The sequence below is a fragment of the Mauremys mutica genome, chromosome 8 (genome assembly GCF_020497125.1).
Source record: "Mauremys mutica isolate MM-2020 ecotype Southern chromosome 8, ASM2049712v1, whole genome shotgun sequence".
In the NCBI taxonomy this organism is placed as follows: Eukaryota; Metazoa; Chordata; order Testudines; family Geoemydidae; genus Mauremys; species Mauremys mutica.
In genome coordinates, this window is record NC_059079.1 from 55,026,913 (window position 1) to 55,039,004 (window position 12,092).

Here is a 12,092-nt window from a genome sequence, read left to right on the forward strand (position 1 = left end):
ACAGCACATAGCAACACTGCACAACTGTGTAGGACAGAAAGAGAAGATGAATGGTGTAAGCAACTGAAAAAGCAGTGAAATTATAGCCCAGTTCTGCTCCCATTGTAATTAATGGGAGTTTTTCCATTGACTTCAAAAGGTGCTGGACTGAGTCCACAGGTAGATAGAACGTAGGTACAGTAGTTAGAATGTGTCCAGGTCCAGGGGCCTGATCCTGAGGGGTAGAGAACACATACCACTCTTAGTGAAATGATTGAGAGTGCTCAGTAATTTTCAGGATCAGACCCTGGACTAAAATCCCTACACCTGCAAAAAGTACTATGGGATCCATGACCACAACTGATCAAATCCTAGTTTTATATATCATCCAGAAGATTAAGAGTTGAACAAAATATAACTTTTTTTCAGGCAATGCAGATACCGAGTTGTTCTTTAATGTTAAAACCAGTCTCTGCTAAAAGTTAATACCATAACTATGCTGTGGAATTCAGCTCTTTGGACCAGGGCTCCAAAGTCTACAAGTAATCTCTCAAGATGCCACTGTGCCGGTTTTACTCACCCCTAGCCATCTTGCTCCTTTATTGGCAGCCTGTTGAATCTGCACTCTTTTGAGGGTGACATGGTAAACAGCTCCTTCCTCTACCTCTTCACCCCCGTCCTGAATTGAGCTCTGCCATGGAAGGGGAAGGGAAAAAAAAGAGAGAAAGGAAAAAAAAAAAGGTACTTTTTCCCCCTTCTCTGCTAACCACAATCTGTACTAGCTGCTATACTGCTTATTGCAGAGCTCAGCGCACAAGATGGGCTGTACAAAGTAAATATAAGAATCAAAGCAATCCAGGACACTTTTCGATTGAGGGAATGCTCTTGGCAAGCTGCCATTTCCGATGGTATCAGGATACCCTGACTTTCCATTTAGTTCTTTTTCCTAGACTTGCACATATTTTAAATAGTTTTATAGTCTTTTTTGAAGGAAATGATTCCATTTTGATTAGTAAACATTTTTTAAAGCAATTACTCTCTTTGGTTTTCCTTTATGGAAAGAATTGTACTTTAAAAAAGAGGAATTACATAGGCTGAGATCATTTAAACTTAGAAACTAAAAATTATTTAAAATACAGTGTGTCTATTTCTTTTGACATGAGGGACTAAAAGCACTTTGTTTTGTTTTTTAATATTATTTCAGGCTACAAAAACTTCCCAGGGCTAAGACTTTGAAAGTTACAAATATCAGAAAGCAGAAGCAGCACCATAATATCACACCAAAACTTTAATTGAAAACATAACCTGAAATAATTCTCCAGTTTATATTTCCTAATCTAAAGAACGAAATAGAAAAACAAAGACAAACCACTATTGCTGAGCCAGAAAAAAAAAAACCTGAATTCATCCTCAAGGACTCATCTAACTTCCCTTTCTCAAATGTTTCCCTCTTCTGTGCCACTCCACAAACACACACAGAAAGTCAATTACTTTGCAGATAAGCATCATTTTAAAATCAGTAATGCACACTGAGAGGTAATTATACAGAACAATGAGAAGGAGACTTTAAAAGTGGGTCTCAAGAGATTGCAGACACAAAAAGTTACACACAAATATGTCATCAGTGTGCCAGATTCACTCAGAAAGAATACAATCCGGTCCTGAAATAGGGATTCTCCATCTAGAAAGTCTTTAGAGAAGTAAGGGAGCTCTAGTTACCATTTTAGCTTTCCAAAGCAATTTCATTCTCAGTTTCCTCTTCAGGACATCGACGGGGCATGATGGATCCTGTTCTGAAGCAAATAGCTTTTACAATCCTCTCACATACTTTCTCAACTCAGTAGACAGCACTCTGCCTCTATTGCTTGGGTTCTGCAGTCAATTCATGACCACAAAGAACTGTGAGTGGTGCGCTGGGAGTGAGAGTGAGAGAGAGACACACAGAGACTCCTCCCCCACCACACACACACACTGTGATGTAAGGTTTTCCTGTTTATGCTTATGAATTTAAACTCCCCGTTCTAAGCACCACCATATATAAAGTTACTATAAAATAATCTTTCAGTGCTTAATGATCTTTCGACATTGTGCTAAGCCTCTGGAATTTATATTAGTTTCCTGATACATACTAGGTACCAAAGTAATTTCCCCCCCTTCCTTAACTATAAGAGACAAAGAGAGGGGAGTGGTGAAGGGGGAGGGTTAAATAAACTGCTATTATCCACTTGCGTAGACTTCTTTGAATAATTAAATCAGAGTGACTCCAGCCAGGCATTAACAATGTAAAGCTGCAATACCAATAGAGGAGTTTATCTTTATCTTTCAGAAGCACAAAAATGGTACCTCAATATTCTAAAAGCCTTTAGAATTGAAAACCATTCAGAAACAAGACATTCAAAATGGGTTTAATAGTGCACTGATCTGATGGCAGAACAGAACAGACTTTCTGAAAACTTCACTTAAAGGACTTAAACATAACACATTCTCACTTCAGCAAAATGAGACTCAGGAGTTTCCATCAAACAAGAGAGGGGTTTTTTTTCACCTTCTCTTTGTAAGCCACCTTCCCACTATTAACCAAGAAAACACAACAACATTTTCACATCTTACCCGCTACATACAATCCATAAACAACACTGGCCGGTATCTACCATTCCATTATATGCCACAAAGCCTTAACTACCCTATATAGACTAGAAACCCCTGCACAGTTACGATTTGTATTATCATAGCACCTAAGAGCGCTAGTCATGAACTGGGAACCCCTTGTGGTAGGTGCTGTACAAACACGACTTACTTTTCTTCATAATGTGGGTCCACGACACCTCACCCTACACCAGGGGTCGGCAACCTTTCAGAAGTGATGTGCCGAGTCTTCATTTATTCACTCTAATTTAAGGTTTCGTGTGCCAGTAATACATTTTAATGTTTTTAGAAGGTCTCTTTCTATAAGTCTGTAATATATAACTAAACTATTGTTGTATGTAAAGTAAATAAGGTTTTTAAAATATTTAAGAAGCTTCATTTAAAATTAAATTAAAATGCAGAGCCCCCTGGACCGGTGGCCGGGACCTGGGCAGTGTGAGTGCCATTGAAAATCAGCTCGCGTGCCGCCTTTGGCACGTGTGCCATAGGTTGCCTACCCCTGCCCTACACATTCAATCAGATATCCACTCTGAACCTTGCCAATGTACAAATAATAGGCACAGATGTGAATGTAACTCATCTAAAGATCTCAAAGCACTTTACTGACACTAATTAAGTTCTCCTCAGACCATCTCAGTGACGCAAGTAAATAGTATAGTATTAGTAACACTTTTTCAGATGAATAAACTGAAGCACACAGAAGTCAAGTGCACAATATCAGTCAGTGAGACAGTAACAGAGCCAAGCACAGAATAAAGGAGCACAGACCCCTGCTCTAACTACCGGTAGACTTACTTATACATATTGGTGTTATTACCAGTTAGGGCAAGCATGGTGCTAACTAAGGTAGCAGCTGCAAGTGGTAGTCTCCAATAGGAAACAAGGAACATTATTTTAAGCTATGAAACTAAGACTGAAGTGTACTGCCATGGTTGAACTGATTTGACTATTTTCCAGGCTATGTGTGTGTTTATTTTTTGGTTGTGTAATACCAAAATGATCCAGGATATGTTCTATGCTATATCAGATAATGTCTCTCTGTGTGTTAAAAGCAACTACTAAGTCTGGTAGCCTACAAATTTAGAACCATGTTTTAGGTGCAGTTTTACAGGCTAGCTGAGTTGAAAATTTTGCATGCTGAAAGTTGGCACATAATTTTTCACATTCAAAAACCTGGATTTGTGTTGAATACATAAAACTGAATCAGCAATTTTATAAATTGGTTCTAAAAATTTGGCTCATTAAGAAGCAAAATATAACAGGTTCCCACATGAAGAGGGGAGGATTCATGCTGCCAAAAGTAAAACACCAAGTCTGGACAATTATCTATTATAAAAAAGATGAGTTCTTGGTCAACTGTCCAGTTGACACTACACTGAGGTATGATGTTCCAGCACCAGAGCTAGCAGTCACCAAAGAGGCAAGTACTTCTAATCTATTGTGCTTTCATTGCAAGAAATTGGCAACAAGTTGATGCAAAAAAGAAGAAAGCCCATATTTCTCCTACTGAAATCAATGACAAAACTCCCCATTGATTCCCAGTGACAAAGATTGGGGCCTTCGTGATTGCCTGGTCACTTTGCACTCAAAATAGGGTGTAATCCCTCCTCCTGTGCATGTCTATGAATCCTATTGGTTGCCAATATCTGAAAGAAATGGGGGGGGGGCGCACCATGGGGAAGATGAGGCAGGAATGTCAGTCAACACTTCCACATCCAGATAGCAGGTGAGACAGCCAGCCACCCTTGTAATTGATTCAACCGGCCATTAGTTATTTGGTTATGATTTTGAGAGATCCATGGATTTACTTATTAGCAGGGGTCAGGATGAAATTCTATAAGTGCAGAAGGGGTTCTTCAAGGAAACTGTAAAGGGCTCACAAAGCTGATTAATTTGTAAATTGTTATTTTTAATTATGCAATGTGCCAAGGTGCTTCAGTAATTGGCACGGATATACTTTCTAAACAAACAAACAAAACCAACCATATCTAAATAAATAAACCAGCAGATGGGAGGATAATATTCAAGTATGCATTGAGCCTTTTCTTTGTTTACCAAATTATTATGGCTTGTTTTTTATAACAGCAGTTTGCATTTATACATCATTTTTCATTCTGAAGAACTGCAAATTGCCTCAAAGAAATGCAGCCACCTCTGGGCTGCCAGGCAGCAAACCATACCACTGCAGACAAAACACTTCATAACAGTGTGGGAAAGGGAAATTTTTGGTCAAGGGCAGCAGAGTGTCATGGGATCTAATGACAATGCAAAGCAGACAGAAGCTCTATTTTAAGGACTGATTAAAAAAAACAACAACACAATAATCTGCATAGAACTTAATTTATCTACTTTGCAAAGATGAAGGATTAACTGGACTCTCCTACATTTGAACCTATGATTTCACAGAGTCTAATCACAGATGTCAGATCTTGGCAGGCTTATTATCAGACACAGCCACTATTTAGGTTAGCATGTAAGAGCATGTACATATCGTACCAACCCCCTCCTCTGCCAACCTGTTCCTTTCCCTGATGAGGCAGGGAATATTGAGGTATAGACATCCAGCTCTTTCCAGCATCATCCATCTCTCACTTTCATAGGCACTAAATTCACTCATATTTAAATACATTTTCAAAACAGTAGATTTCAGAGTGAGTCTTGGAGGTGAAGTGTGATGCAGCCAAAGGGAAGTAGGGAATAGGACAGAGCGTATTTGTTCCCTAGTGCCCTCAGTCAGCTGATCCTGAGGGGAAGTGTCAGGATCAGCTTGGAGGAAGAAGTTAGATTCCACAATAAGAGTTGTCGCTTTGTAGGAAAGAGGGGAAATGGAAAACAAGATAAAAATACAATAGTCTTATCTGGAAATCTTTAATGTTTACTTGATCAGAACTGAGACTTTAATTAGACTTTTGTTTACCTATCTCCTTAAATCATTTTAAATCATTCTTTTTAGTTTTTAAATTTATTTTCCCACATTAGTTTAGTAGCTAGGAAAAAATTAAAACGACCGTGGCCAAGACTAATCAAAATTTAACATGAAGCCTGGAACAACCAACTCATTTGATCTGACATTTGTCCCTACCTAAGGCCCCAATTTAGCAAAGAATTTAAATATGTGCTTAAAGTTAATTATGTGCTTAACACCCAATGGAACTTAAGCCCAGGCGTAAGTATTTTGCTGAATCGGGTCCTAGATCCTGAACTCAATGGAATTGAAGGAGCTCAATACCTGGTGGGATTAAGCCCTCTCTCCAATATTATTTAACAATGATCACACTTTAAAATGGATTTTAAAGCCAACTAAGGGATCTGGATGCCTAGTTAAAAACTGAGTGTCCAAATCCCCTAGCCAGCTTTAAAATTCTCAGCCTTAAACTTCTATTTTGAGAGATGATGGGTTCCAGTGGTATTCCCCATATTAAGTACAAGGAATCTCTCTCAAACGAGTAGAATTTTTCAAGAGGAAGGAAACATTTTACTCGTGGCCACTGTACAGGCTAGAAATCTAAAACAGGTGCCCATTTTTACTCTGTGCTCTAGTATATAACCTGTAGAGGTTAGTAGAGACAGACAATTGTAAATGTTGTTCTTGCAATTAACTTTAAAAATAGAAAAATAAACTCATTTTATTTTAGCCTTCTAGTTACCACACAGTCAGTGTCTGCTAAATTTAAGTATGTAAAGACCTACCCAGTATACGAACACTGAAGTGGCACAGGGAAGATTTCTCTTCTGCCTATCTAGGAAATTATAAGTCCCCCATCATTGTGGTATCTGATAACCTATTCAAGATGAGAAGCAGAGATCAGAATGCATATACAATACCAAGAGGATCCAGGCTCTGATTAATATAAAGGACGATCCATAAAGATCTCAGGGACTGATGGTAATACAGAAAAGAATACCTATGCTGAACCAACTGCAGCTTGGGTTACTACACCTACTATTTTGTAGTTCCAGCAAGGTTTAATAATGATTAGTTAAACAAGATTTGCCATGGTGTATACGCTGGTCAGCAATGTGTTAGCTAATTTGACTCTCTATAGTTGTGTTCAAACATGATAACATTTTCTAGTGAAGACAAGCCTTATGTGTTTCTGCCACTTTTGCTGTATAAATTATATATGTTTCTGCTAATGCCTCTCTTTCTGCATTCTTTCACCCTTGCAAGAGAATGAACTATAAATCCATTTGTGAATACAAACTCACCCTTTTCACTGTGTGACACTATAAAATATAGTTAACCCTGGAAAGTTCCAAAGCTGTGAACCATGGATCACTGGTGTGGTTCATGGAGCACTTACGGATGGCCCACAGAGAACTAAGATAGTTACATAGTGCTGACCCCTCCTCATTTTTAGTTGTTGCTATAGCTAGCATACAGGTTCTTCATTGAAAAGACAAGTCAAAACACCTACAACAGTACCTGAAAACAAGGAGGAACCAACCTTGCTGACTAACAGGGGCCACTCCTGCCTAACAGAAGAGGAAAGAGGACCATCTTCAGCGACCAGAACGACCAGCCACTAGCAGAAGAATGTCCAGGAGAGCAAGGGAAAAAGGAACAAGGTAGCCAGACTCTAGGCAGTAGATGAAGAGTACTTAGTGGCTAGACAGCATCTGCAGGAGACAAGGGAACCAAACAGCCGGAAAGCGTGTGCAACACAGGGAGAGAAGAAGTAGACCAGATTGCAAAGCAGCACATGCAGGGAAGCCTTGGTTAGAGAGAGAGTTCTGTAGAATTCTTGAGATTTAAACCATTTTAAAAGAAAGTTAAATAAATGTGCACAAAAGATGACTCACAAGGGAACTAGAATGCACACATTATAAAAAGCAAAACACAAACCTTTACATTTTATACAGAATTTTAGTGATTTATTGGCTGTGGCTATTATGTACTCCCCTTTAATAGTATCACCATCCTACTATAATAAAATAATAATAAATATAATAATAATAATACTAAATAAAATATACATAAAGTCATTCACTAGCATTCCTTTAATTCTGTACAGACCTGATTCTCTGTTGCCCTGCACTTTATTATGTGGTCATTTACACCAGAAAGGTAGCGTTTTAGACCGACTTGGCAGTCACTTGGCAGATTCTCATTAACACTAAGGCCCCTTTACACTGTCTTAGAGCAGATCTATACCAGAAGAGCTACATCGGCGCAGCTACACACCACACAACAAAAACACTAACCCAGGAACCTATCCTTGTAACAAAGCCCGTTGCCAACTCTATCCACATATCTATTCAAGAGACACCATTATAGGACCTAATGACATCAGCCACACCATCAGGGGCTCGTTCACCTCCACATCTACCAATGTGACATATGCCATCATATGCCTGCAATGCCCCTCTGCCATGTACATTGGCCAAACCGGACAGTCTCTACGCAAAAGAATAAATGGACACAAATCAGACGTCAAGAATTATAACATTCAAAAACCAGTCGGAGAACACTTCAACCTCCCTGGACACTCAATTACAGACCTAAAAGTCGCAATTCTTCAACAAAAAACTTCAAAATCAGACTCCAACAAGAAAGTGCAGAACTGGAATTAATTTGCAAACTGGATACCATTAAATTAGGGTTGAATAAAGACTGGGAGTGGCTGGGTAATTTTCCCCCCTACTGTTACTCACATCTTCTTGTCAACTGTTTGAAATGGGCCATCCTGATTATCACTACAAAAGTTCTTTTTCCTGTTGCTGATAATAACCCACCTTAATTGATTAGTCTCGTTAGAGTTGGTATGGCAACCTCCATTTTTTCATATTCTCTGTGTGTGTGTATATATATATATTCCTACTGTATTTTCCACTGCATGCATCTGATGAAGTGGGTTTTAGCCCACAAAAGCTTATGCCCAAATAAATTTGTTAGTCTCTAAGGTGCCACAAGGACTCCTCGTTCTTTTTGCTGATACAGAGTAACAGGGCTACCCCTCTGAAACCTTTCAAATGAATGACACCCAGTACACACACAATGGATCAACTGGAAAAAACTGCCAGTCATGGCAGAAAAACATATTGGAGCCATCACTCCTGAAACAATGGAGCAAAAAGAAAAAAGCAGTGTGGCATCCCCCTGAAAGCTGGCATGCAGGGCAATCCTCCAACTCACCTGCCCCTAAAACTAGCCCTGAGCAGTTCAACTCTTCTTGTGAAGTTAGTAGGTAGCAGAAGCCTTAAAGTCATTAAATTCCCCAGCATGATTGTAAAATGCCAAAGGAAATACAATATATATTCCCTACACAAAACTATGTTAACAGAACATTAAGGTTGCATAGTTAAGAGCTCTAAATCAGGAAACACCAAAGTTAAGAATGAACATGCAACCTTAACTCTATGACTTGTGCATATTTATGTGATAGAGACTACAGTTACATGGGCAAGTACTGTGTCTCAGTGTACACAATATAATAGGATATACTTTTCCTGCATGTGAAGCACCTTGTACTACTGTGCATGCATAAGGAGTTTCACTTGCCAAGACTTTGAAACAATGCTGCTTGCAAAAACAAAAAACAAAACAAAACAAAAAAGGGGAAAACAACACTGGTAAGCTTCATAATCTGTAACGGTTTGTCTAGAAACACTGGATTATTCTAGTCTATGCACTTGAGGAGGTACCCAGGATGAAATCCCCGTCCTGTGAGCCGTATAAACTATGGAGCTGCTAAGGTGTGTCAGAGTGGAACTCTTTCCGATTCACATTACAAAGCGCACAGGAATCCTCTCTCGCCTCCTCCACTCCTTACAAGAACCACAGAACCTCTCTTCTGCCCCGTTGGGACTTACAATATCTGTAAGAGCAGTGGCAAGAGCTCCTAGGAGCCCTTGTGCACAGTGAGACATTACAGAGTGTTTAAGAATCTTCCCTCAACTCCTATGAATCTTACAAGGTCTGCAGCCCTTTCTGCAGTTCCAGGTGTCCCCATCTCTTCACACCAATAATCTCTCACTAGTTTTTACTACCTAATTGGCTATGCATGCCTGCATTTATAGCAAATCTTCCCTGGCTGCAGCCTTTACAAGCTTTAAAGACAGATCTAAAGTGCATGCTCTGTACGTGATTTTCTAAGGCTCATAATTGGGTCAAATCAAAGCCAAAAACTCTAAGGCACTTCCCCACAATTAGGGCTATTTCCATGCCAGATTTTAGCACACAGCCCCCAGCCACTTAGGCTGTAGAGCTGTTCAAAAGAAGGGAGCAAAAAATATTTTTCCTCTCTCCTCATATTCACAAATGGATTAAATGTTTTGTTCAAACTTTCCAAAAAAATTCTCTTTGACTAGAGTCCAAAGGCCTGATTCTCCCCTCATTTGCACCATTTAAAAAAAACTTTGTTGATACTTTTAAGATTTTCAGCAGATATAAAGAAAAGTCATTGTTACATTTCAGTCTGACTATAGGTAACTCAACTGACATCAGTGGAGCTCCTATCAATTTACATTGCAGGGAGACCAGAATCCACCTCAATGACAGGAAAAATCCAACTACCCCAAAATTAGTATTTTTCAAAATATGATGGCTGACTGAAAACAGGAGGCTAATATAACCTGGAAACCTTTACATCACTATAAAAACAGTGGTCACTACCACTCCACTGTTACATCACAACACAAAGCAAAAATGAACATGCTGTCACTCACTGACATGCTCCACTCAGTAATTTCTTTGTAAAAAAACCCAATTGTTTTCAAAAGAGGATAAAATGTTTCTCTCATAAAAATCAGCGATTTTGTGAAACTCCAAACTGCTGGACAGATTTTCCTTTTTAAATGTCTTTGGTCAAATTAGTGGAGTTCAGCCCTTGTAAGATATTGATATAATTGGAGCAGCACCAAGATGTCACACATTACAATTATTGGGGGAGGGATAGCTCAGTGGTTTGAGCATTGGCCTGCTAAACCCAGGATTGCGAGTTCAATCCTTGAGGGAGCCATTTAGGGATCTGGGGCAAAAAATCTGCCAAGGACAGTACTTGGTCCTGCTGTGAAGGCAGGGGACTGGACTCAATGACCTTTCAAGGTCCCTTCCAGTTCTATGAGATTATTATATGGAGATATACCTATCAAGAGACTCCACTGAGATGTGAAAGACAGAATCACACCTGAAAGGGACTTACAGATTCTTCAGCTTTTTGTCTCAGTCAAATTTAAGTGAGCCAGGAATTGCATACACATGCACCATCTTGTTTGCTTTCCATTCTCAGGTTAAAACAAAACAAAACCAAAACACCTTATACAGTAATATTTGTTAGTGTTTCTTAGTTGTGCTAGCTGTTGTATTTTGGGAGTTTAAAAAATAAATCCAGCATTTAAACATCTCCATCCTCCTGCCTTAGTTTTGTTTGGTTCTTGCTCTCCTTTGTCACCTGATGTTCCATAGTACAAATCTCTGCTACTTACTAGGCATCTTTGTTATTTTCAATTATGAGCCACACCCTTCCCCTCAGTGTCTCTCTTCCAGATACTCTTTCCTCCCTTTCTGATTTATCTTCTCTTTCATTTTTTAGTCCTTGATGCTTAGCCCCCACTGCTTTTTATTTTGCAGCAATGTTTTAGCCTACTCTATACACACATGCTTCTAATTTCCCTATTGTTCAGTATGCTTCTTGTGCATTCATGTGGACCAATTGGGTTTTATATAGTGCCTTTCATACCCTGGATATCTCAAAGTACTTTATAAAACAAAGTACTAGATACTGCAGGCCAGATCCTCAGGACTGTCCCTTCTGCCACCAGCACAACTTGGGGAAGAACAGCACAAATATGACACTAAGTCTTTGTAGCACCCTGATCCTTGAACAGCCAGGCTGCCGCCAACGACCAACATAGAGTGGCCTTAGGGTGGCTCTTAGTTGTGCTGGCTGCAACAGCCTCCGGGGGCATTCCAACCGCCATAGACTGCAGAAGTGAAGCAATGCTCTGGCCATAACCCCTTTATTCCTAGTTATACCCCATATATGTTGGACTGTGAGGGAACAGCATAAAACTACACCAGTTTCAGGGCACTGGAAGATTCCTCTGTGCAGTGGGAGGACTGAGCTGATGTCATAAACCAGCTTTAAATCCACTTTGTGCTGCCAGAATAAGTTTCTTTTTCTCTCAAAAATCTAATAAGCTACAAATTGCTCAGATTTTTGGAGAGCATTTCCCCCAGAAAACAACAAGAGAGCCAACAGTCCTCCAACCCTTTCATCTCACTACTGACCCAAGAAGGGATAGCCAGGTGTGTATTGCTAGGAGAAGAGAGGGAAAGGGGACTTTGCTCATTTCTCCACCTCCCTCCTTCCTTTTTGAGGAAGAACTGTGTTCTCCATCCTCTCCTCCGCTCTACTAAGGCATCCAAACCAGATTTCCTCCTCCATCCCAAAATAACATCCTATTATCGAGTCCTACACAAACATATTGTAATATTAAAAGACATCTTCATGGAATAGCATACT

At 39.6% G+C, this 12,092-nt stretch overlaps 1 protein-coding gene across 8 annotated transcripts in view; it reads right to left on the reverse strand.

Moving 5' to 3' along the window:
- RGL1 (ral guanine nucleotide dissociation stimulator like 1) overlaps nucleotides 1-12,092 on the reverse strand; it is a 160,363-nt gene that overhangs the window by 105,765 nt on the left and 42,506 nt on the right. For 4 of the 8 annotated variants that reach the window (XM_045026585.1, XM_045026587.1, XM_045026588.1 and 1 more), the window contains one exon: nucleotides 560-670. The exons of 2 other annotated variants lie outside the window; for them this stretch is intronic. In XM_045026585.1, coding sequence (XP_044882520.1) covers nucleotides 560-670 — 111 coding nt within the window. Of the gene's footprint in view, nucleotides 1-559; nucleotides 671-1,698; nucleotides 1,874-12,092 lie in introns of those variants that run through there. 2 more of the 8 variants (XM_045026589.1, XM_045026592.1) reach the window with 2 other exon arrangements.